The 24381-nt window shown below is 58.8% G+C and overlaps 2 protein-coding genes across 5 annotated transcripts in view; one reads left to right on the forward strand and one right to left on the reverse strand.

Moving 5' to 3' along the window:
- Positions 1-17727, forward strand: part of POR (cytochrome p450 oxidoreductase) — a 29634-nt gene extending 11907 nt beyond the window's left edge. For 2 of the 3 annotated variants that reach the window (XM_028486040.2, XM_028486041.1), the window contains exons 2-15: positions 5166-5214; positions 8590-8718; positions 10293-10442; positions 11126-11250; positions 11651-11740; positions 12117-12215; positions 13224-13340; positions 13449-13567; positions 15469-15650; positions 15806-15955; positions 16452-16722; positions 16797-16942; positions 17024-17109; positions 17211-17727. In XM_028486040.2, coding sequence (XP_028341841.1) covers positions 5166-5214; positions 8590-8718; positions 10293-10442; positions 11126-11250; positions 11651-11740; positions 12117-12215; positions 13224-13340; positions 13449-13567; positions 15469-15650; positions 15806-15955; positions 16452-16722; positions 16797-16942; positions 17024-17109; positions 17211-17355 — 1858 coding nt within the window. In that variant the 3' untranslated portion in view covers positions 17356-17727. The remainder of the gene's footprint in view (positions 1-5165; positions 5215-8589; positions 8719-10292; positions 10443-11125; positions 11251-11650; positions 11741-12116; positions 12216-13223; positions 13341-13448; positions 13568-15468; positions 15651-15805; positions 15956-16451; positions 16723-16796; positions 16943-17023; positions 17110-17210) is intronic. The other variant, XM_055083221.1, reaches the window with a different exon arrangement.
- A 159-nt stretch (positions 17728-17886) lies between these two features.
- On the reverse strand, positions 17887-23784 carry TMEM120A (transmembrane protein 120A). 2 transcript variants are annotated; one of them, XM_007103977.4, is made up of 12 exons: positions 23589-23780; positions 21848-21966; positions 21473-21589; positions 19778-19837; positions 19466-19561; positions 19299-19388; positions 19026-19091; positions 18866-18927; positions 18655-18747; positions 18467-18531; positions 18318-18386; positions 17887-18243 (listed from the first exon to the last, which is right to left on the reverse strand). In XM_007103977.4, the coding sequence occupies exons 1-12, from the start codon at positions 23667-23669 to the stop codon at positions 18130-18132; spliced, it is 1032 nt and encodes a 343-aa protein (XP_007104039.1). In that variant the 5' UTR covers positions 23670-23780; the 3' UTR covers positions 17887-18129. The 2 variants fall into 2 exon arrangements, with proteins under 2 accessions (XP_007104039.1, XP_023977442.1); XM_024121674.2 differs by having other exon boundaries at positions 17887-18386; positions 23589-23784.
- Positions 23785-24381: the final 597 nt, after the last annotated feature.

Genomic DNA, 24381 nt, shown 5'->3' on the forward strand with positions numbered 1-24381 from the left:
TCCCGGCATGAAGCTGTCAGGAGGGGTGAAGCCAGCCCAGGGCGCCCAGGTGCGGACCTGCCCGGGGCCCGGCAGCCGGGCGTCGCGGTGGGCAGCGGCGGAACCCGCCTGGTGTAACCGGTGGGAGCGCGGGGAGCTGCCCCGCGCCGGGCATGACGAGGGGCACGGACAGCGTCCTCCCCGCCTCCGCGGTTTCCCTTTGCCCTCGTGGGGCTGTGGGCGTGATCCTCCTCCTCCCCGCGGGCCGAAGCGAATGACGGGACCAGTGCCGCCTTCAGAAGGGCACGCCCTTCTCAGGAGCACCCTTCCCCTGGGGGCGGGGGGCCCTAGCACCTCCTGCCCGCCCTCTGACACCCCAGGGAGAGCTGCGTGGGTGCCCCCCAGCCCTCCTCCCCAGAGCTCAGCTCCCACCCGCTGCTTGGGTCTCATCCAGGAGCCCCTAGGCTGCCGGCTGCCACGGCTTTCCCTCCTGGGAGCCATTTTCCTCTCTGAGAATAGAGCCCAGCTCTTCCGCGAGGCCTTTCCTGGGTTCTTCGGCCGCAGTGCCTCCTCGCTCAGAAGCCCCGCGGCATGGCGTCCGCCCCGTCCATTTGGTCTTCGCACACCTCTCCCTGTTGAAATCACAGAGTGACCCAGACAGCTTTCTTCTGCCCTCCTTATCCTCGAGAGTTAAACAAGTATCCAGGTGCTGAGCGCGACCATGGGGTGACTGCAGACGCCGAGATGAAGTGTTTTCCATAGAGGAACCCGAGGCCTCAAGAGGCCCGACTCGTCCGGTCACAGGCCCATTCGGTGGCAGAACCAGAATTTGAACCCAAGTCTCTGCTCCTGGTGTGTGGCCCCTCCCCTGACTCCGTGATTCTCCTGGGCCCTTTCTCCAGCCTGGCGATGGGCCCTGGGAAGGTGGAGGCTGCCTCGTTTAGGCTCATGCCCTCGGCACCACCCAGTGCACACGTCACCCGGAGATGGAGAAAGGGCAACCGGGCGCTCCCTGGGCGGTGGGGTCCCTCTCTCTGGTCCCTTTCTTCAGCAAGGCCCCAAATCTGCTCAGATGTAGCTTCTGTGGAAACCTCTGCCCTTTGAGAAAAGAGAGCTTTTCTACTGACGTCAGACTCTCTCATGTGGGTAGGAGAGCCTCCAAAGGCCTCCAGGCCGCCTCAGCCAACCTTCTGCTGGGCGGAGACTCAGGACTGACCGCCCGAGAAGCCCATAAAACGTCATGTGCTGAGTGCCAGGCATTGTGCTGATTGCAAAGAGATACACAGATAGCTCCCCCCAGATTGTGAAACCCAGGCCTCAAGTTGAGCAATGAGAATACGCTGAGGCAAGTGCCTGTACGGAGTTCCTGAAGACGTCCTGAAGACGGTGACAAACAGTCTTATGTCTGAGCGGCAGGGAAAGGTGCTCTGGAGAGGAGCTTAGGCCTGGTGTCTTCAGGGATAAGCAGGAGTTGGTGGCAAAGGGTTAGAAGAAGGACGTTCTAGGCCACGGCGTGGTGGGTCCAAGGGCACAAGGGAACCAGGGAACGGCGGGCTGGTCATTGTGATCAGAGCATTTGGAAGGTGGAGGGGGGTGGATTCGGAACCGGTGGGCCCCTTGCTCTCACTTAGAATAGCTTCTCTGATGTGGGTCTCTACCCAGGTGTAGCTCTTCTAGTCATCCTCACCAGCCTTCAAATCAATCCATCTATATCCACACGCGTGCAGCATTTCTTAAAATAGCAAGTAATTTGTATCTTCTTAGTACAAAAGCCTTACATTTTCATTGTAGGAAAGAAAAGAGTGGAGGAGTAGGGACTAGAAATTAGCAAGAAAAAGAAACAAAAAAGACGCATAATTGCTCGACCTGAGGGCAGAACAGCTCTTAACACATCAGCATCTACCCTTCTGCACCTTGCTTTTACACAAAAACGGGATTTTGTCACCTGTGTTACTTTGTAGCCTGCCTTTCCCATTTGACAAGACCATCAGGTGATGGTCTATGCTGTTCGGTACAGAGCGACGTGCGTCACAAGGCACTAGGCTGTTCAGCCTCTCCCCTGTCATTTGAATATAAAATGTGTTTTTAATTATAAAAGTAACAGAAAACAAAAATTTGGAAAATTAGGGAAACCCTCTCACCCTTCGTCCTAACGCTCCCGTGTCCTCTAAGATGCTGGTGTGTTTCTCTTCAGGCCACTTTTCTATGAACGATTAATCATGTGCGTTCCCCTTCTAAGGACACCGATTCTGCTTTTCCTAGAAGAGGACAAGCGTGAGGGAAGATGCATTGGTTACCTTGCTGGCTTGTTTCTCACTTGGCTTGCGTCGTCGAAGTTTCTCCCGGAGGGTCCACTGTGGCCTGTCCACACATGGGGAACTGGCGACGGTCAAGAAATTGACGAAGGAGAGTTCCCTATAAGTGAATATTCCAAAACTCAAGCCTGGCCCCTTTTCGGCGTCACCTGAATGCATTTACTTTGTTTTCAGTTTTTTAATTGAGGTGAAATTCACACCCCTTAAAACGCACAGCTTTCACCATTTTACAGTGTATAATTCAGTGGCTTTTAGTACAGTCATCGTGTTGTACAAGCATACCACTACCTAATTCAAAACCTTTCATCACCCCAAAGGGAAACACTGTCACTCCCCACCCCCTCCCCCCAGCCCCTGGCACCACTAGTCCACCTCCCGTCACTATGGATTTGCCTATTCCAGACGTTTCCTGTAAATGGAAATTGCATTTAGTTTTGTACCTGCTTTTTTTCTCATGATTTTTCATGAGAAACATTTGTCTAGGTTGCTGGTGTTTAACCATCAGTTTAAATTTACATCTGATTTTTATGTTTAGTGGGTAATATAGTCTCATGACTCAGAATTCGCAGCTACTCAGTGGTGGAATTCGTGTCATCGTGCGCCTTGCTTCCTTTCCTAACGGTGTGTCCTGGTGAGCATGCCGTGTTAGTGCTCAGACAGACAGACTGACAGGGTTGTAGGTTGCGTTGTAGTTCAGGCTGCACACAACTAGAGGGTTAGCGAAGACGCGGCCATTCGCGGCTGGGCGTGGGCAGAAGTTGGACATGTGGCCAAGATGCTAGACCCAAGACCCCTTTGAAGTGCAGCTTGGAGCTGGGCGTGGGAAGATGGGGCCAGGCCTGAGCGCCTCTGCTCATTCGTGCTCCTGCCCTGGCCCTGCTGAGGTTAGGGATGGGCCAGCCCGGGGATGCCGGGATAAATGGGGAGTCGGGGATGGCGTGCTCCGGGTTCCTGTGCAGCTGGGCCCTCGCTGGGTGGGAAAGTCTGGGTGGCCAGCCCCCCGCTGCCTCCCTGCTGCCCCTCGTGGGGCTGTTGCACCGAAGGGACCTCGGGACGGAGGAGGGAGGCTGGAGCGGCCAAGCCGGGCACCAGGCCTCGCCTCCCCCTGCGGCCTACTGTGATGTTAGTTAATTCTAAGACCCTGAAAATAGCATTAGTCCTGCACCTACTAACCTAGTGAAGAACCCAGCGGGGGCCTAGACGTGAAACTTCTGATACCTTTATGTTTACGAAATACCCGTCTGAACAGCTTTGCGGGGGCATCCTTAAAAGAAACCTTCACTTACATAAGTTTTTCCACGGACTCCAGGCCTCTAGCCCTGACAGACATTGCTTCATGCTGTCGTGATGAGTGTGTGTGTGTGTGTGTGTGTGTGTGTGTGTGTGTGTGTGTGTGCGCGTGTGCGCGGTGGAAAGAGCAAAGAATGTGTGTCTTTCGTTCCCTGGGTATGAATGCAGTCTGTGGGGCATGTACCAGAGAGTGAATTGCTGGGCTGTAGAGTCACGGGAGGTACTGCCAAGCCGCGTTCCAAAGTCGCCGTGCCGTATCGCCCTTTCCCAGCTGCGTGTGGGAATTCCCATTGCTCCACAGCCTCGCCTGTTTGAGATCTTGTCTGTCTTTTCAGTTTTTAGCCATTCTTGCTGGGTGTATGATAGATCTCACTGTGGTTTGAACTTCCTTTTCTCCGGTACCTAATAACGTCGAGCACCCTCCCCTATGTTCTTTGGCTGTTTAGATGCTCTCTTTAAGAAGGTACCCGTTCAAGCCTTTTGACAATATTTCTGTCGCAGTATGTGTCTTTTCTGATTGATTTGTAGGGATTTCTTATATTCTCAACCCTAGTCCTCGTCAGTCAGATATGTGTACATTGCAGACACCTTCTCCCTTGCTGGCGCCTGCCTTTCATTCCCTTAATGGTGTCATTTTAAACAGAAACCACGGTATTTTAGTGTTCAGATTTGTCGCTTGGTTCAGGCCGGCCATATTTCAAACATCCTAAATATTTACCATCCAGAGATACATCACCTTGCTGTCTTAGGCCTGAGAGTCCCTGGGGAGGCTCACTGGGTTGCTTTAGGTGGCTCTGCAGGCCTGGGGCAAGGACAGAGAGAAGGAAAAGGACCGGAAGTGGAGAGGGAGGGGCAGGAGGCCAGAGCTAGGAGGTGGAGAGTGGGCGGGCGTGCGGGCAGTGGTGCTGCTCTCTGGCGGGGATGGGGTCCAGGGCAGGGCTTTAGAAGGTGACAGGGTCACAGAGAGCGGAGCAAGTAAAAGTGGCTCCAGGGCAGGGGAGGACGGGGGAGGGGGGCGGCGTGTCTTGGGACTTGCTATTCAAGTGGGGCCTTGGTGGGGAACAGGGGTCTGTCAGGTGAGGAACTGGGGTGAGGCCACTCTGGGCGGAGACAGTGGTGTTGACAGAATTCTAAGGACCATCATGGGGGGCTGGTGTGTGGAGGGGAGTGGCGGGCGAGCTGGGACAGGTTCTGAAGGCACTTGTGCACCCCTGGTCCTGTGGGTCATGGGAGCCGTGGAAGGTTTCAGAGCGCAGCAGTAGCACGGTCAGAATCTTATTTGGGAAACTCCTGGTTGCCTTGAGGTGGGGACCATTGGCTGTGGATGGTGAGCGGCCGGGGAGTGAGCCTGACCCTTCGTTCTCGTGCTCTCACGTACCCGGGTGGGTCAGCCCTGACCCTGCGAGGCGCTGGATCTGGTCTTACCAGGCCCCGGAGCCTGGGTCCTGCCTCTTCCAGCCCCGGCACTGGGCCAGAGGCGGCTGCTGGCAGGGGCACCACGGAGTGGAGCAGGCGGAGCTGGAAATGCCCCTCGCTGCTGCCATGTGCCTCCCGTGCCCATCAGACACTTTTATTTTTCAGGACCTCCTCTGTCAAAGACAGCAGCTTCGTGGAAAAGATGAAGAAGACGGTGAGTTTTCTCTTTGTGCTCAGCCCTGGTGGGTGTGCGGGGGCATCCAGCAGAAGGCCAGCTTCACTGGACGGGAGGAGAAGCGGGCGGGAACCCGGCTCAGCTCCCTGCGTGTGTACTTTCTGGGCTAAGCAGAGCCTCGAGGCTGCTCTGCTGTTGCTGGGACAGTTTACTCCGCTTTTTGAACGTTTACTTCTTGAACAAACCAACCTGTGAGAACAGACCCTCCCTCTGACTCAGATGCCGCCCCATCTCCTCCCTCCCAGACCAGGCTGTGTCCGTGAGCATATGTAAACCTCACATAGCTGTGGTCCTGGCACAGCTACAATTTTATGTTTGATTTTTGTTTAAGTGTTGAATTTTATGGCCAGGTACTTCATTCACATGGTTAAAATCCAAAACATAAACTATTTAGTGGAAAGCTTCTCTCCTATGCCTGTCACCCATCACTGTCCTTAGTATTTTATAGATCCTTCTAGAGCTTCTTTATGCACATATAATAAAAACAAATACAGACTTTTATACTTTTTAAACACAAAAGGTGGCATATTACATACACTGCTATAGACCTTCATTTTTTTCCCACTTAATGGTATGTCTTGGAGCTCCTTTCACAACAATTCAAAGATAGCTCCCGCATTCTTTATTATAGTTGCGTGATGATTCCATGTGTGGCCACAAGTACTATAACTTGTTTTAACACTGCCGTGTTGATGGGCGCTTGGAATATTTCTAATCTTTAGCTCTTACAGATAGTGCTGCTGTGACCGTGTAGATCAGTTTGCATACTTGCAAATACAGTAAAATCCCAGAAGTGGAATTTTTGGATCAAAAGATATACGCATTTGTGATAGAAACTGCCAGATTGTGCCCCACCCCTGTAGAGGTCACCCCGCGGGACCGTCACTAGCAGTGTGAGAACACCTGTTCCCCACAGCCTTGCCGACAGAGTCTACTATCAAAGTTTGGGATTTTGCCAGTTTTCTAGGTTACAAAAAAGATATTTCTGTGGAGTTCTAATTTGCATTTTTCCTATGAATGAGTTTAAGCAAATTTTCATGTTATGCTGGCTTTTCTTTTCTCTTTTTTTTACGGATTCTCTGTTCAAATCTTTTGCCCACTTTTCTGTTGGGATTGATCTTTCTCAAGGAACTCCTTAAACTTATTAGGGTGATTAACCCCTCATCTGTGATATGAGTTAAAAATATTTTTCCCAGCTAACAGTTTGTGTATCATTCGGCTTATTGTGTGTTTACTTGTTCGTTTTGCCGTGTTAAAGTTCCTTAGTCCATTTAACTATTCTGTGACTTCTGGACTTTGAGTCATCATTTCATTTGAAAGGCTTCCCCACCCTAAAGAGATAAAGGAATTCTTCCATATTTTTTTCTAGTATTTTTATGATTTTGTTTTCCATATTTAAAATTCAATCTGTTGGGAATTTATTCCTGGTGTAAGATGTAAGGTATGGGTCCAACAATTTTTTACACAGCTCTCTAAATTCCGTGTAATAAAGTCCATCTTTTCCCCACTAGTTTTATCATAAATGTAATTCCCATGGGTATTTGAGTGTAGTTCTGTATTTTCCTGTTCTGGTACTTTGATCTAGCTGTCTGTGTATAAACAACATCATACTGTTAAATTATTATAACGTTGTATAATTTTTATAACTTGTTTTAATATCTGTAGTCCTAGGTACTTCCTCCCTCCCCCCATCACTCTTATTTTTCAGTTTTCCTGGCTGTTACTTCATACGTATTCATTTATTTTAGGTAACAGTTTTATTGAGATATAATTCATATTCCGTACAGTTCTCCAATTTAAAGTTTACACCTCAGTGATTTTTAGTATATTCCCAGTTGCACAAACTATCACCACAGTCCATTTTAGGACACTTTCAGCACCCCCCAAAGAAACCCTATGCCCATTAGTAGTCACTCCCCATTCCCCCACCCTGAGCCCTAAGCAACTATTCATCTACTTTTGTCTCTATAGAGTTGCCTATTCTGGACATTTCATGTAAGTGGAATCATACAGTATATGGCCTTTTGTGGCATCTTTCACTTAGCGTGACGTCTCCAAGGTTCACCCATGCTGTAGCGCGTGTCGGCACTTCATCCCTTTTCATTGCCAAATGATGTTCCAGTGGATGGATTCGCACTTATTTTTCCACAGGATTTTTAGGATCAAATTGTTGATGAAAAAAGAGCTGTTCACGTTTTTATTAGGATCGTGTTACATTTCTGTACTGATAGAGGGAGAACTGACATCTTGTACGTTGAGTGTTCCTGTGCAAAATCAGAGTGCCTTTCCCTTCGGTTGAGTCCTTTATCACTCGGTAACTTCTCACATGTTTCTTGTATGGCTTATTTCTAGGTACTTTATATATTTTGATGCTACCATAAATATTTAGCTACTGTTTTATATCCTGTTTTGCTCCCTTGACATCATAAGCATTACTTTAAAATACCTTTTTAAATGATTTGTAGAAAATTCAGGAAATGTAAAAGGTATGAGAACACTTTACAGCAATTGTAGTCCCTGCGTTTTATTTTGTCATTTGTACCTGTCAGTTAGGGCTCTGTGCCAGGCCAGAGACCCCTCTAGGCATTTGGGGCACTGGAAGGCTGCCGCAGAGAAACCTCATGTCTACAGAAAGGGACCGGGGAGGTGGCCTGTGCCTTGCTTCCACCTTCCAGATCTTGGAAAGCACATCCAGTTGGCTGGACCTAATTTGCTGCATCCCTGGCTGCAGGGAGTCTGGGGGATGGAGTTCCAGCTTTTCCAGAGCTGCTGCAGTGGGCACAGTAGGAGGAGGGTGGGATGAAGAGCCTGTGAGCCAGTCTGTATGGTACCTTTCCCCATTGTCTAGATTTTTATAAAGCATATGCATTACTTTTGTAAACATCCAGAAAAACTCACCCATGATTCCCCATTTACAGACTCGTGGTATATTTCACGCCATTCTTTTTCCCTGTGCATTTAAATGTATAAACACACATACATGTGGAGTGGATATGTAACAAAATTGGATTATGCTATACATAGTCTTTGATCACTCTTTTCTTTTTACTGAACGTCATTTCTGCTTTTTTACACGTCCTTTAAAAATCTGCCCACAGTGTGATTTTGAGCAGCTTGTGTGTGTAGGATTATCTTGATGGCTCCAGCTGAAGTCAGCTAGGTGGCCTCTGACCCCATCCACTGCAGTGGCTGTGGCAGTGAGATGCTAGCCCCAGAGCAACTTAGAAAGGACCTGAAGCAGGCAGGAAAGAGGTGCCCTCGAGGGACCTGCCTGCCCCTGTGGTCACCTAGAGCCTCCAGTGAAGCCTGTGGCTCTTGGCCCCTCACTGATCCCGCGTGTCTGGCCGTCCCTAGGGCAGGAACATCGTCGTGTTCTACGGCTCCCAGACGGGGACCGCCGAGGAGTTTGCCAACCGCTTGTCCAAGGACGCCCATCGCTACGGGATGCGGGGCATGGTGGCAGACCCGGAGGAGTATGACCTGGTGAGCTCTCCCCGCGCCCTGCCCCCTTCCTCCCATGCAGTGCAGTCCAGGGCATTAAGGAAGTCGCGTCTGGATCGTGGAGACGCTTAAAAGGGCTGAGTTAGCCAAAGGGACAGACAGGAATAGGCGTCTCTTGTCATCGGTTCCAGCAGCCAGGTGGCCCCAGTTTTAAGGACATTAAGAACACCTGGCCCAGGTGTGCGCATATGCGCTCTCAGCAGTGCTCACGCTTAGCCTTCCAAGCTCTCCACCTGCAGGCTTTGCAAGTGCTGGGCAGGTGCCAGCAGAAGGGACTCGGGCACCTAGTGGATTGGTTGTGGCTTAAAAGATGAAAAGGGTCTCAGCAAGTCAGGAGAGGAACTGTTTCTCATCTCCCCGCAACCCCCACCCGAGAACTGCGGTGCCAGGAGAGCTGGACCGAGGAGTCGGGGGGTCTGAGCTCTAGTGCCGCTCTGCCCTGACTGCCCGTGTGACCCTGAGCGAGCGCCCACCGAGGGCCTTCCTTGACTCGTCTACAGAGAGGCAGTGAGGGTGTTGGGTGAGCCATCTCCAGGAACCCTTCAGCTGGGCTTTGAAATGAGGCTGTAAACTTGCATGTGTGGGCTTGGGGAGGGCCCAAGAGAGCCCAGGAATTGAGGGAAGGGCCCCCATCTGGAGCTGCAGGATCCCCGCCTTCTCCTGTCAGCCATCCTTGGCACGTGGCTCCTCCGGGCCAACACAGGACTGTCTGCAGGACACAGTCCCCACTTCCTGGCCCCAGCTGCACCCAGCCTGCCTCTGAGGGCGGTGGGGACCCGCTCACCTTGCTATCTCTCCTCCGCACATCGGCTCTTTCGCCAGTCATGGCTCTCCAAAGGACAGGAAACTTCCAGCAGTCTGCTTGCCTGTTTCTGGGACAGCCAGGCCAGCGGCCCCAGGTGGACTCAGTGGGCAGGGAAGTGGGGGGTGGTCCTTAGGCACCCAGGAGGGGCAGGGCTGGCAGGGAGCAGGTAGTCCTGGGAAGACGCCCCAGGGAGTTGCCTTCCTGCTTCTCCCCTGATGGGTCATCGCCAGACTTCGGGGCGGGGGAGGCAGGGTCGGGCTCTTGCGGCTCCAGCAACATGATCAACGCACTTTCCCTTAGAACCACTCTCTTCTGAGGGCCAGCTGCTTCCCACATGTGCCGCTCCATCTCCCACAGCGAACCATCCCCCGCCTACTCCACGCCCCTGCCTTCGGTCTTGGGGACGAGCACCACTACCCGTCTGTCTTAGGACCTGGGTTTCGAGTTGGCGGACAGTTGGTTAGGAATTAGCGCGAGCCCAGCTCCTGCCGTGCCCCAGGGACTTTGTGGGATGATGAGGTTCTCCGGAGGTGGCCCAGGGCACTATGTTCCAAGTGCCAACCCGTGGCCTGGAACCCAGCATACTTCTTTCAACACCCCAGGCCCTCACCTGTGCTCTTCTGGGCCTGCTGTTCCCTTTGCTCTTGAAATGCACCCCGTCCGCTTGAACCCTTGACTCGCCCATCTGCACCCCTGTTGGGAGCAGGCTTAGTCTTGGTTGCTGGGCCTGGCCCTGCATTTGTCTCCCCAGGGCGACCTGAGCAGCCTGTCAGAGATTGAGAACGCCCTGGCAGTGTTCTGCATGGCCACCTACGGCGAGGGGGACCCCACTGACAATGCCCAGGACTTCTACGACTGGCTCCAGGAGACGGACGTGGACCTCTCTGGGGTCAAGTACGCGGTGAGTCACCCGTGCGGGCTCGTGCAACCTCCGGAACCCCGTGTCCAAGAGGAACTCCTCCAGTTCTCACCTCGTTTGATCAGCTAGGGCAGGCCCAGGCGCCAGGACAGGGGCTTCGAGCTGAGGGCCTGGTCGGGAGCTCGTGACAGGGAATCCCAGGAAGGCTGCTCGTGGGGCGACCCCGTCTTCCGCCAGGGCCCGGCCCAAGAGCCCCCCGTCCCATGTCCCAGCCCCAGTTTGCTCGGGAGCATGTGCTACTGGAGGCTGAAGGCAAGAAAAGGGAGGTGGGCTGGGCAAGGAGAATCTTGAATGGGCGGGGTGAACCCCCCCCCCCCCCGCCGCCCGCCCCCGCCACGGCGGCCGCCGCCGCCGCCAGCCGCCGCCAGCCGCCGAGGAGACGACGACGACGACGCGACGGCCACGACCACGACGACGATCACGACGACGACCACGACGACGACGGGGCCCCCCCGAGCCACCTTCCCCGCCGGCCTTCCCAGCCGTCCCGGAGCCGGTCGCGGCGCACCGCCGCGGTGGAACGCCGCCCGCCCCTGCCAGGGTCAAGGCCAAGGTGGTTGAAGAGGGGCCTGGACTGCAGGCCACCAAAACAAAGCCGCCTCTGGGGCCTCACAGTGCAAGGTGTCTGGCAGGGACCGCTGAGCACTGGCCCCTCATCCACACAGGTGTTTGGCCTTGGGAACAAGACCTATGAGCACTTCAACGCCATGGGCAAGTATGTGGACAAGCGGCTGGAGCAGCTCGGGGCCCGGCGGATCTTTGATCTGGGGCTGGGCGACGACGACGGGAAGTGAGTGACCCCCCCGCCAGGGCCCCCGCCCTTGCACGCGCCCCCGGGCTGTCGTGTGTCGGGAGCCACAGGTTAGGGCTGGCCGGGGCGCAGGAGGGGAGGGCAGAGCCATGATGTCAGCGCACCTCCGTGACCCGCCTCACCACAGGGGAGGGAAGGCCACGCCCCCCATCGCCAGTCCCCACCTTCTTTGCTCATCCACACCCTCCCGGCTCTGCCGGCTCAGATGGGGCCTCCGTGGTTACTGCAGACCCTCTGGACGCTTCCTGACGCCCTGGGTTACATCACTGGGCGGGCTGGTGTGGAATGAACCCTCCAGCTTGGAGGGGTGATGGGACAGAGAGTCCGAGCTCTCCCGGCAGCCCCCTCTGGAGCCTGGCTCATCCCCTCTCGTCCCCAGCCTGGAGGAGGACTTCATCACGTGGCGAGAGCAGTTCTGGCCGGCCGTGTGCGAGCACTTAGGGGTGGAAGCCACCGGAGAGGAGTCCAGGTGAGCGTGCGCAGGGGGGCCGGGGCCTCGGGTGCTGCCTGCCGAGGCGGAGGACTGGCCTGGCGGGTGTGCTGGGGCTGGAGGAGGCTCCGTCAGGGGGCGGGCGGGGCGCGGGCCCAAGCGCTTGGGCTGTGCCTGCAGGTGACGGTCAGGGCGGGCGGTCAGGGCGGGCGGGCAGGCGTCCTGGCCTCCTCAGGGCAGAGCCTCGGGCCTGCTGACGGGCCGCCCCGCCCTCCGAGCGCCGTGCTGGCCCCTCCTGCCTCCCACGCTCGCGCGTCTCCTGCCTCGTGGGAAGGAGACGCTCCCATCGCCTCACAGCCTCACTCCCTCCTCGGGACCCGGCCCCCCCGCCTCACCCTGCGTCTCCCCTTCGCAGCATTCGCCAGTACGAGCTTGTGGTCCACACAGACATAGACGCGGCCAAGGTGTACGTGGGTGAAGTGGGCCGCCTGAAGAGCTACGAGAGCCAGAAACCGTGAGTAGAGAGCGTGGCTGGGGCCGGACAGCTGCCCGTCCCGTGCGTCCCCGCAGGGCCTGTCCTCCCAGGCCCTGTCCTGTGGGGCTTCCTTACCCCTACTGCCAGGAGTGGGCCTACGTTTCCATCTCCACCGCACAGGAGGGCATGAGGCCTGGAGCAGAGAGATGGGAGGCTGCTCTGCGCCCGGGGCCCTGGGGACCCCTCCCCTCCCAGCGGTCCCTCCGCCCAGGGCGTGGCCTTGGGGGGACTGGCCCTTGCTCAGCTCGTACTTCATTTGCCCTGTAAATACCCTGGGGTGGGGGGTACCCACCAGTTCCTGGACCAGGCCAGTGAGTTCAGCTCTGGGTCTAGGTGGAACTTGGGCCGAAGGGCTCGCTTCCTTAAACTCTGCCTCGATGTCTGGACGTTTTGTCCAGAAACAGCGTTCCTCTCTGGGGCCCCTTACTTGCCCCTGGGTGCCACCCAGAATCCTGCTGGAGCCACCCAGGAAAGACCTCCTAGGACCACCAGGCTTCGAGACCAGCAGCCCTGCTGCAGCTGTAGCCAGAAAGCCCGACATCTCAGCGGCTTCACAGAGTGGAAGCCCCGCTCCTGTTCACGTACAGTCCCGGGCACGTGGGCGGAGGGGGCTTGGCCCACACAGTCACTCGGAACCCAGGCCCCTTCCATCTTGCGGAGCCACCTCCAGGGGCCTGGCCCTCCTTGTGCTCTGCTCACCAACGTGTACAGAGTGTGGAGGGTCCCCCAGGTTTTTCGGGACCAGCCTCAGTTTCCATGTCTGTAAACGGGGACACTGATAGCCTAGCTCTGCCCCCTTGCGGGGTGCCGGGAGCACCGCTGTGGATTAGGCTGGGAAAGCCCATTACCTAATTGGAGAGGTTTCCTCGTGACCCTTGGAGGCCAGCTCTGATGTTTCCTGTGTCCTGTGTGGCCAGAAGTGTCCCTTGGGGTGGGAGGATTCAGACTGAAGGCCTGGCCAGTCACTGAGCTGCTCTCCCCACCCAGCCCCTTCGACGCCAAGAACCCCTTCTTGGCTGTCGTCACCACCAACCGGAAGCTGAACCAGGGAACCGAGCGACACCTCATGCACCTGGAATTAGACATCTCAGACTCCAAAATCAGGTTATCCACTTGCTGCCACCCCCCACCCCCTCAAACCTTTCACTCAGGCCTCCTGTTTGGGTGCAGAGCTGTCTTCCACCCTCCTCCTGAGCCTCGCATCTCCCCCAGGTATGAATCTGGGGACCACGTGGCTGTTTACCCAGCCAACGACTCTGCCCTGGTCAACCAGCTCGGCGAGATCCTGGGTGCCGACCTGGACGTTATCATGTCCCTGAACAATCTTGACGGTGAGTCCTGGGATCCGGGCCTCCCTACCTACCTGGGCCTGAGGTGGCTGGTGGGAATGGGCCCCTTGGCAAGGTCCATAGGTTGAGCTTCTGCTTAGGCCTAAAGCCTGGTGCCCTAGGAGCCCTCATAACCAAGACCCCAGTTACAGGTTGTAGAACAAACTCAGGGTCGGGGGAAAAGGTAGCTGCAGGGGCTGGCGCTCTCCCTTTTGGGGTTCCCCCATCTCCTCACTGCCATACTCCCTTGAGGGAGTGTGGGTGCCTGGAGACAGAGCCAGCCCGTGTCCTACAGGGAAGAGAGCCACAACTGGCCACTGAAGGCCCTCTCGGCTCCAGGGTCTCCTCACCTGTGAACCCAGGGATCCGAGTCAACCGTGCTGGTGGCCCTCCAGGTCCGTTCAGGGTGCTCGGGGTGCAAGGGGCACTACCGCAGGGCAGGGCTGCCCGGCCCCTGAATGCCCCCCGTGCCCCTACTGCCCACTGACCTGGGGCCCAGCTCGGCCTGGCCCTGCCCTGCCCTGCCCTGCTCACTCTTGTCCTCAGTGACCTGAGCCTGGGCGGCTCCTTCTCAGCAGCTCCAGAGGCCGCCTTGACAGGAGCTGCGTGAAAGGGGGCTGATTGGTAGCGGAGTTCGTTGTGCTGGCAGTGGACTCCCGGTCGTGCACGCGTGGGCCTTTCTTGCACTGGGGGGCACGTCTCTTGTGCCATCCGAGGCAGGGCCTCGCCGGGGGTCAGCAGGGGTGCTGGTGCTCACTCTCCCCCAGGAGACTCTGGGCCCCTGTGAAGAGCCGCTCACTGCCAAGAGCTGCTTAGAGAGGGGGCTGCAGAGGCTCAGAACTAGAGGCAGAAGTGGGGCTGTAGAAGAGGTGCCCACACCTGCCCCTGTAGTGCAAGGCCTGAGCCCTGGTTTCTGGGCTTACACAAGAGGGTGCCTGGGTGCAGGGAACACCTGCTGCTTGATGTGGGTGCTGGGTACCCGAGGACTTTCAGCTTATGAAAATCCATCAAGCATTGCCCTGTGACTTGTTGTACACTGTATGTAGGTCATCCTTCAGTGCCAAGTTCAAACCCCTCCCGAAAATAGACCCAAACCCCTAAAGGCTGAGCCGTCCCGGGCCAGGCCTTCTCCTCTCCATGTGGCTCGGCAGCCTCGCGGTTCCACGGGGCTCATTTGTGCACAGGAATAAACGCCCCTGCAGTCACGCCTCTAAGACACGGAGTTGCTCCTGGGTCCAGCCCAGCTCTAGCCTGCTTGTGGGGAGCTGCCAGTAAAGCCAGCCTGTTTGTTGACTGTGGAGTGGAAGGCCCCTGGCAAGGGCTGGCGGGGGGTCTGTGCCAGCAGCTGCCCCTGAGTGTACAGGATGCTGCCCCCAGAGCTTGGCCCTTGGGTGACCCATGCACAGACCTCCACGTGTGTCCAAGCATAACAACGGACCTGGAGGGGGCTCTGCTGTCACAGCTGAAGGCCCGGTATTGGCATCGCACAGTCATGAGCCTGGAGCCCCCCCTCACAGTGGACCAGGTCCAGCCCGCAGGCAGGCAGGACACACTTGGGGAGCTCCCCCTCTGCAGCCCTCTCTCTGAGCAGCTCTTGGCAGGGGAAGGGTCCCCGAAGGGGCTGATTCTCCTGGGTGGGGACAGTGGCTGCCAGGCCTACCCCGGCAATATCCTGCCTCTGACGAAGACCACCTGTCCAGCGTGAAGCTTGAGGGTAGTCGAAGCCTGAGGCTTTGCCCCCAAAGTCAAGGAGGGACCAGAAAGAGCTGGTCTTGCTTCCAGTGCTCCCTGGGCTGCCTGCTTCCTGAGAGCAGGCCTGAGGCTTTGCCCACCCCATCCCGTGGCACCCTGCCCACCCCGGGGGTGGCCGCTAACCCCGAACCCTGCCTGCCCTCTCCTTACAGAAGACTCAAACAAGAAGCACCCGTTCCCCTGCCCCACCTCCTACCGCACGGCCCTCACCTACTACCTGGATATCACCAACCCGCCACGCACCAACGTGCTCTACGAGCTGGCCCAGTATGCCTCAGAGCCCTCGGAGCAGGGCCAGCTGCGCAAGATGGTCTCCTCCTCGGGCGAGGGCAAGGTGGGCCTGCCACTTGCGCCCCAGCACCCGCCGCCGCCTCAGCCCTGCACCACGGCTCCAGCCAGCACCCCCGGGCCATTCCCCAAGCTGCCTGGGCCCAACTTCAGCCCCGTCCCCTAGGTCCCCGTGTCTCACCTACGTCTGCATCTCCCCAGGAGCTGTACCTGAGCTGGGTGGTCGAGGCTCGAAGGCACATCCTGGCCATCCTGCAGGACTACTCGTCCCTGCGGCCCCCCATCGACCACTTGTGTGAGCTGCTGCCTCGTCTCCAGGCCCGCTACTACTCCATCGCCTCGTCCTCCAAGGTGTGAGCTCCAGGCCTGCCCGCTTATAGGAGACATAGCGTTGGCTCCCTGGGGGGGGGCCGGGGTCCCTGGGCCACAGCCCCAGCTCCGCCCCCCGTGCCCAGGGCAGTTCACTCGAGACTCCTGGGCTGTGTGTCCAAGGTGTGAGCTCCAGGCCTGCCCGCTTATAGGAGACATAGCGTTGGCTCCCTGGGGGGGGGGGGCCGGGGTCCCTGGGCCACAGCCCCAGCTCCGCCCCCCGTGCCCAGGGCAGTTCACTCGAGACTCCTGGGCTGTGTGTCCAGCAGGCTGGACTGTAAGACTGCAAACTGCTCTCCGGCCCCGGTGCCGAGAGCCAGTCAGGAGAGCTGCCAGGAAGGGGCCTTTGAAGAGGTTTGGGCGCCGCGAAGGGTGTGGAGGCGCTGAGCAGGGACCCCCGCGGCAGGGTGGGTGGCAGGAGGGCGGGGAGGGGGCCTCCGGCACCGCCACACTCGCCCTGACCCTGCCGCCCCGCCAGGTCCACCCCAACTCCGTGCACATCTGTGCCGTGGCTGTGGAGTATGAAACCCAGTCTGGCCGCGTTAACAAGGGCGTGGCCACCAGCTGGCTGCGGGCCAAGGAGCCCTCCGGGGAGAACGGCCGCAGGGCCCTGGTGCCCATGTTCGTGCGCAAGTCCCAGTTCCGCCTGCCCTTCAAGGCCACCGTGCCTGTCATCATGGTGGGCCCCGGCACCGGGGTTGCCCCCTTCATAGGCTTCATCCAGGAGCGGGCCTGGCTGAGGCAGCAGGGTGAGTGGACGGGCCCGAGGCGGGCGGGCAGCGGGCACTGGTGTTCCACATCCCCCTGACTGCCGCTGCCCCAGGCAAGGAGGTGGGGGAGACGCTGCTCTACTACGGCTGCCGCCGCTCTGACGAGGACTACCTGTACCGCGAGGAGCTGGCCAAGTTCCACCAGGACGGCACCCTCACCCAGCTCAACGTGGCCTTCTCCCGGGAGCAGCCCCAGAAGGTGAGGCCGCGGGCAGGCCCCGGCGGGGCGGAGGGCGAGGGCGCTGGGGCCATCCCTCCTCACAGGCGCCCCCACCCCCAGGTCTACGTGCAGCACTTGCTGAAGAGGGACAGGGAGCACCTGTGGAAGCTGATCCACGACGGGGGCGCCCACATCTACGTCTGTGGGTGAGTGAGGGCAGAGGCGGGGCGGGGACAGGGCCCCCCTGCCCGTGGGGGGGAGGGGGGCCCCCGCCCGGCCCCCAGCGCCACCTCCTTCCCGCCCCCAGGGACGCTCGGAACATGGCGAGGGACGTGCAGAACACCTTCTACGACATCGTGGCCGAGCAGGGGGCCATGGAGCACGCGCAGGCCACGGACTATGTCAAGAAGCTGATGACCAAGGGCCGCTACTCCCTGGACGTGTGGAGCTAGGAGGCACCCGGGCCCGCCTGGCTTTGCTCCTCACGCCCTACAGACTTGCTCCCCCTTGTAATCGCTTTCCTCACTCCCTTCTGCCAGTCGCCTAGGCGGGTTCTGCTGGGCCCTGCCACAGGAGGCAGGCCCAGTGACTGACAGAGAGAGACTGCTCCAGGCCTGAGATGTGCCCTCGGACCCGCCGGCCCCAGGGGGCGTGGCGACGGGTGACCGGGCTGATGCTCCGTGAACACCTCGGGCCCTTGGTGGCTGAACAGAAGGGGCTCCTCCTCTCAGCTGAGTGGGGCCCGGCCCCTCCCCGTGATTTTCAATGAGTGTAAATAATTTTAAATAACCTCTGGCCCTTGGAATAAAGTTCTGTTTTCTGTATTTGCCTGGTATTGCTTGCATAGATCTGGGGCCTCCACCTGGGTCTCCTTAACTCAGACCCCAGAGAGAGAGACCTCAGGAACCCCGAGACCCCATGCTGTGACGGCACAGAGCCCCCAGGCCCCTGTCTTACCAGCAGGAGAACACACACCGAGCCAGTCTGAGCCTCTCGCCCTTTATTGAGGCCGCTGGCCCCCGGCTCCCGCAGACGGAGACACAGGCCCGGGTCTTCCTCTCCAGCGCCGCCTTCAGGGCCCACAGAGCCCACAAAACCCAGGGGAGAGCAGACAGACCCTCCCAGACAAGAGGAGCCCCCACCCCCTCAACACATGGGGTTCAGAAGCCCCTTCCAGGCCGGGGGTGCAGTAGAGAGCTATGCCGGCAGGTGGGAAAGGCCCAGCCTCATTCTTTCTTGCTCCCGTGCTGCTGGTTGTGGAACTTCTGGTGTACAACCCGCAGGGTGGTGAAGAAGTTGCCGAGGAAGAGGAGGAGGAAGGGGAAGCCACACATGAGCACCTGGGGGAGGAATCGGGGTCAAGACAGAAGCCAGGCCCGGCCCTCCCGGCGTCCTCTCCAAGGGCCCGGCTCACCTGCCACTCCTTGCACTCGGGGTCCCGGGCCAGGTTGAACAACGTCAGCGCGTTAAAAAGCTGCCAGAACTGGGAGGGAGGGCGGTTTTTACACACAGTCCCTGCTCGAATCAGAGCCGGGGACGGACAGGGACAGAGGTACAACTTACGTGTCCAAAGAAGAGGAAGGGCAGCAGGAAGGTGAGGCCCCGCCACATCCAGGACTGGAAGCCCTCTGCGGGGGCCACAACCAGGACAGAGACGACCCCATCACTCAGACCCAGGTCAAGAGGAAAGGACTTTGCCCTTCCAGCTCCCCCGTCAGGATTCCAGAGAGGGGCGGCCACGCCCGACTCACCCACAGTGAGGTCCATGGTGTGCCTCTCGCCCAGGGCCCGCAGGCGGTACAGACAGCCGCTCTGGTAGTAATACTGGAGGAACTGCACGAAGCCTGGAGGGCGGGGGGACATCAGGACTGGGCTGGAGTCCCAAGTCTCTCTCCCACCCCTCCCGGGGCGGGGAGGGGGGGGGGCCAGTCCTAAGCTCAGCAGGACCTCTGAGACACTCACTCTGGTACATGGAGAAGGACAGGAACTGGTTCCGGAACTTCTGGTACATGAGGCCGTCGGGCCTAAGGCAGAAAGCAGAGGGAGGGGTCGGGGCTCGGGGATGCCACCTCTCCCTGCCCCGGCTCCCCCGGAGACCCTGGGGCCAAGCTGGCCCACTCACCATGTCAGCATGACTCCTGACAGGAACGTGGACACGTAATGATGGAAAACCCACCAGCCTTTGATCCTGCATCAGGAAGCCACCGTCACTCCTGTCCCCTCCGCCCCCAGGATCAGTGCTCCAGGACAGGAAGTGGGAAGAAACCAGTACCCCAGCCACTGCCTGCTTCTCAGAGGGCCACGACACCCGCCGCCCCACCCCTCCTTCTAGGGCAGCTCCGGGGTCACTCCCCCCGCGCCCACCCCCAGGAGCCGGGCTCCGGCCCTCGCCCACCGGGAGCCGTTGTTGATGAGGATGCTCTCACGGATGGTCAGGGTGCAATAATACCAGACCAGCAGGAAGTTGAAGGCAGCGTCTGTCACCCTAGCGAGGGGTACAGAAGGTTGGTGCCAGAGCCTGGAGAGGGCACAGGGTCCAGCCCCGCGCAGCAGGACACCCACCTGGAGTTGAGGAGGAAGCGGCAGGTGAAGGAGATGAGGATGAGGATGATGGTGAGGTAGAGCTTGAACTTCTCGTACTCGTCTTTGTAGGCAAACCTGGGGAGGAGGGAGGGGTACACACTCGTGGGACAGGCCGGGATGCTGGCAGGGCCCACCCACGCCTCTGGACACACTGCTGTGGTGGCATGGGGCCAGCATGGGGGAGCAGCCCCTGAACCCCAAGCTTAGCCAGGGAAGCTGGGGCAGACCGGAAGGGGCCTGGGGCGGGGGACGGGGAGTAGGGTTGAGACCCCGCCCACGACAACAAATTACTTAGCCTGCTTGCTCAGGAGTGTCACGTTGACATTGCCCAGAACCAGGCTCAGATACAACCTGGGGGAGGGAACACCAGGTGAGGAGAGGCAGCCTTCAGCCCCAAGGCCACTGCAGCACCCCACACCTGCGACCACACCACCCTCCTCCCAACCCAAAAGGGCCTCCTCGGAAACCCTGGCTATTTTGTGACCCCAGAGCGCCCAGCCTCCCACCCACAAGGACCCTCTCCCTCACGACGCTCCCAGGCCCTCCTGACCCTGGTCTCCCTCCCGGAGCCAGCTGAGTCACCAAGCCCTCCTTCATAACACGGAACCACTTTCTTGCCAATCCTCGCGTTGCCGTCACCCCACCATCTAAGCTTGTCTCGTCCTTCTCTGCCAGAGGAACTCCGTGAGGTGACTGAAATTTACAGTCGTGTATTAAGCAGCTGTTCCCATATGGGCTCTTGTTCACACTCGAGCCGCATGCACAGGCTCAGAGGGCTTCAGGGACTTGCCTGAGGCAGCGAAGAGATCATGGGGTACAGCGGGACTGCGACCAGGCTGCCTCTCAGCATCGCCACGGGCTCCCTCTCCCGTTCTCAGCAGTGGCCTCGCCCAACCCTCTCCCAAACCCTCCATCCCGTCTCCCTCCGGGCAGGTGACATCTCCCCTGCCTGCCTCCTCACCCTCATCTCTGCACCCCCTCATCCCAGACAACAAGGGCCTACACCCCCATTTCCCACCTCCCCAGGGACTTCCCCCATTGCTCAGCGCACCTCTCTGGGTCTCTCCCTCTGCTGGCCCACCTCTCAGCAGGTAGATATGCTCAAGTCTTTGCTATGTACAAAGTTACACATACACCCAAACAAAAGCCACTCCTCAACTCTCATACCAAGTTCTAGTCACAGGTTTCCACTTACCAGTTTCTCCTTCCACTCACAGCCAAGCTTCTGAAGCATGGCCTAAACTTGGCTGTCTCCTCAGCTCTTCTGTCATCCCCAATATCAACTTCCACCCCTACCCTCCTGAGAAGCGGTTCTCACCAAGGTCACCCTGACTTCCAGGAAACGCTTCCCCTTCTGTATTGCATTTGACTGCCTCCCATGCTGCCCCGGGCCAACTGATCCGAGGCTACTGGCCAGTCCTTCCTTCCTTGCCTTCTGGGACACGCTCTCTCCCAGTTGTCTTGCCGCCTGCAGTCTCTGCGGGATTGTTTTCCCTAAGCCTAGGCTTCTGCCATGTCCTCTGCTGTGACTGCAGCTGATCTAAGTGCATGATTGACCTGTCACTCTCCCCTGACCACTGGGCCAGAGGGAAGCTCTGCAGGCTGGCTCCCCCTCTGGTCTCTTGCAACCTCTCACCTCCTACTGTGAGCTACGGCCATGACACCTACTATTTCCGCCTTCCCAGGTCTGCCTGGCTCACTCCTCTTTGTCCTTATGACTCAGCTCAGGCATCACCTACTCCCCGAGGCCTTCTCCGACCTCCCAAGTGGTTAGGTAACCCTCGCTGTGCTCCCCCCATCCCCTATACTTCCCCCACAGAGCACTCATGGCAGTGAGCTGTCACTGTCACTCAGGCTGTCCCTGAGATAAGACTGTGTCTGACTGGTCAGCCCAGAGTGGGTGCAGGACACCAAGCAGAGGAAGACGGTGCTTCAGGCCTCCCTCTCAGAAATGGCTGTGACCTGAGCTTGGGGGAGGAATCTCACCCATTCTGCTTGGGCAAGTAGGCCTCCATATCAAAGAAAAGGCCTTGTCGCTCCTTGATCTGGTTTTCCAGCTCCTGCGCAGCTTTCTTGGCCTCTGACGGGAGGGAGGGTTTACATCTGCAGGTGCGGCCACAGAAGCCAGAGTCAGAACAGGGGACCCCCACGTGTGATATCACACCTGACACCTGCGCGGCAGGAGAGCAAATGCAACCCAGAGAGGGGAGAAGCCATGCCCAGGGACATCTGGGAGTCAGTGCCAGCTCCCTACCCCACCAGGTCAGACACCCACCCCCAGTCCGAGGCCACAGGGTATGGGGGGGTGGGTATGATGAGGTATGGGAGGGCATGGGGGAGTATATGGGGACAGGTCCTAACTTCTTCAGGACAAGGGCCAGCTCCTGGAGCTGCTTCTTCTGCCGAGTGATGGAGCTGGTACAGTTGTTCTGCAGCTTGGTCAGCTCCTCCAGCTTCAGGCGGTACAGCCGGTGGGTCTCCTGAGAACCAGGTCGGGGTAAGGTTCAGGCTGGCTAGGGGGCCCCCAAGCCAGAGCCTGCTGGGAAGGAGGTGGGGCATGGACTCCTCCAGCGCTCCTTGGGAGGGTCTCAGCAGGAAAGGAGACAGCCAGCTGTGCCAGCCCAGGGAACTCCCTGAAGGTACTCTCTCTCCAAGACAGGCAAGGAGGCAGGGGTCTCCCTGTAAGCCCAGAAGCCCCGACAGTACCCCTCTCCCAGAAACAGAGGACTTATCTGAAGGTTTTCTTAGTCTCAGCCCATCTACTAGTTGTTCCCACCCCTCTCTGGCCTATCCTGAATCTGGATTCTAGGCTCATGGGTCTACCTTCTGGACCAAGCAGACTACCTAAAGCCATCCCTGGCCCTCTCAGATCCTCCTGCCTAGATAGCCTGCAAGTGCAGGGGAAGATGAGGTTGTCCGAGATGCCTGCTGCTCTGGCACTCCCAGCATCTTCCTCCCAGAGTAAAGATCATCAGGCTTTAGCCCTTGGACCTCTTGCTATAAGACCATTCCTCTACCCTTCCCCCAACACCTTTGACCCAAGGCTTCCCAGAGCACTTTGCCCCAATGGGTAAGTCTTGAGAAGGAACAGCCTAGAGATGGGGCAAGGAGCAGTGTGAGGAAGGTCAGGCAGGGGCTGAGGCCAGGACAGTGGTGACCAGGCTGGGAAGGACTAATGATAGCAGCTTGGCCAAGCCAGGGGCAGTCAGGCTTCAACGTGGACAGGAAAGGGCTGGAACCAGTCCAGGAGAGGCAAAGTCCTGATCAAGTGCCCAGCTGACCTGGGCTCTACCCTGCCTGGGTCTTGTTTCTCATGCCCAGGAGGGGCCACCTCAGCCTACCCCCAGCCACCACACTCTCCTGTCTGCCTTTCCACAGAACAGCACAGTGGCCCATACCAGCCAGATCCAGACGATTCCTCCCTTGGCTTCCCACTGGTCTCAGAGAGATTCCAATCCCTGTCGGCCCGTGAGGTCTCTTGGCAGGGTCTGGCCCACCCACTTTTCCCCTCACTCTCTGAAGCAGCCACGTGGTCCTGTCTCGATGGGAGCTGTCTTTCACCCTGGATGGGCCCCGCCCCCATCCAGGGACTTCATCTAAACACCACTTCCCCGGACCCAGGCCAGGCTGCCTCCCGGACTGCTCCCCAGCCACACTCAGCCCAGACCGCGCGGCCCGAGGGCGGGGAAGGCGCTGCTCGCCGATCCGGCCCGGCCGGCGCCCACGGCGCATTTGCTCAGTGACTGACACAAGACTGGCCCCAGTCAGCTCAGACTCTCCTGGGAGTGGGCCGGGTCGGAGTCGGGGCCTCTTTCCGAGGCCTCAGAGGGTGGCCGGAGGTCCGCCTGGGTCAGTGGGGTCACTCCGGGGTCGCGGCGGCCGTGCGGGGAAGAGGTACCGCCGCCGAACATTCATTGGGGGCCGAGGGGAGGGTCCAACCGGGGACACCAGGACCCGAGGCCTCGCCGCCGTCGGGAGCGACACCAGGGTCCCAGACCCCTGATCCCGAGCTCCCCGCTGCCCGACCCGGGGCTACCCGACCCTTGACCCAGAGCCAGATAGACATGCCTCGGAACCAATGGGGGCCCGCATCAGCACTTACCTGGATGCCGTGGAAGTCCTGCTGGAGCTCCTCCCAGTCCCGCAGGCAGTCGCCCAACGGGCCCGGAGGCGGGGGATGCATTGCTGCCGGGCGTGAGCCGGACGAGCCGAGAGTCGAGGACAGAGCCGCAACCCCCGCGGGCCCGAGGCGCCTCCGCCTCCGCCGCCGCCTCCGCCCCCGCCCCCGTCAGCTTCCGGGCTCGAGCCGCTGCGACCACCAATGCGGAAAAGCCTGGAGCGGCGGCGCGCTGGCCCCGCCCCCTGCCTGAGCCAATCCGGGCCAGGGGCGGGGCGTGGGCGGGGCCACGTGCTCCGAGGGCCGCTTGCCCGGCTGCTCCTAGCTTGGAGGGCGGTGGCAGCCCCCAACCGGGGCACTCCCGGTGGCGCCAACTGTGTGGTGCAGCCAGCAGTGTCCTTGCCTGTCAAGCAGGGAGTAAACCAAGGCCCAGGGAGGTGCCACCTGCCTCAAACACTTTCCCCCTTGGGAAGCTGCTCTTTGGCAGTGAGGGAATTCCGAGCCTCTTAACCTCGCTTGGATTTTTACAAGGGCCCCTTAACTGTCTCCCTGTCTCCAAGTTCACCGCTAGTGTCCCTTCCCACAGCCACCAGACTGCCCTGACTAAAACACAAGGCGAATCCCCACCATGTCCCTGCTGAAAACTTTCTAATGGCTCTGCCCTTCCTGCCAGGAGGTCCCTAAGCCATCGCTCTGCAGCCATCCCAGGCTCTGTTCCAGTTCAAGTCCCGACTAAAGCCTGCACTTCCTGAAAAGCCCTTACCCCTCTGGCAAAACC

This window comes from Physeter macrocephalus, unplaced genomic scaffold, assembly GCF_002837175.3.
Source record: "Physeter macrocephalus isolate SW-GA unplaced genomic scaffold, ASM283717v5 random_581, whole genome shotgun sequence".
Classification (NCBI taxonomy): domain Eukaryota; kingdom Metazoa; phylum Chordata; class Mammalia; order Artiodactyla; family Physeteridae; genus Physeter; species Physeter macrocephalus.

What these genes read in the sequence shown, in the direction of transcription:
- TMEM120A (XM_024121674.2), bottom strand. Translation starts at nt 23,669, where the DNA reads ATGCATCCCCCGCCTCCGGGCCCGTTGGGCGACTGCCTGCGGGACTGG. An exon ending in CTGGCCCTTGTCCTGAAGAA is followed by an intron (nt 21,590 to 21,847) that starts GTTAGGACCTGT and finishes CCGCACCTGCAG; the next exon opens with ATGTAAACCCTCCCTCCCGT. An exon ending in CTCATCAACAACGGCTCCCG is followed by an intron (nt 19,092 to 19,298) that starts GTGGGCGAGGGC and finishes TTCCTGATGCAG; the next exon opens with GATCAAAGGCTGGTGGGTTT.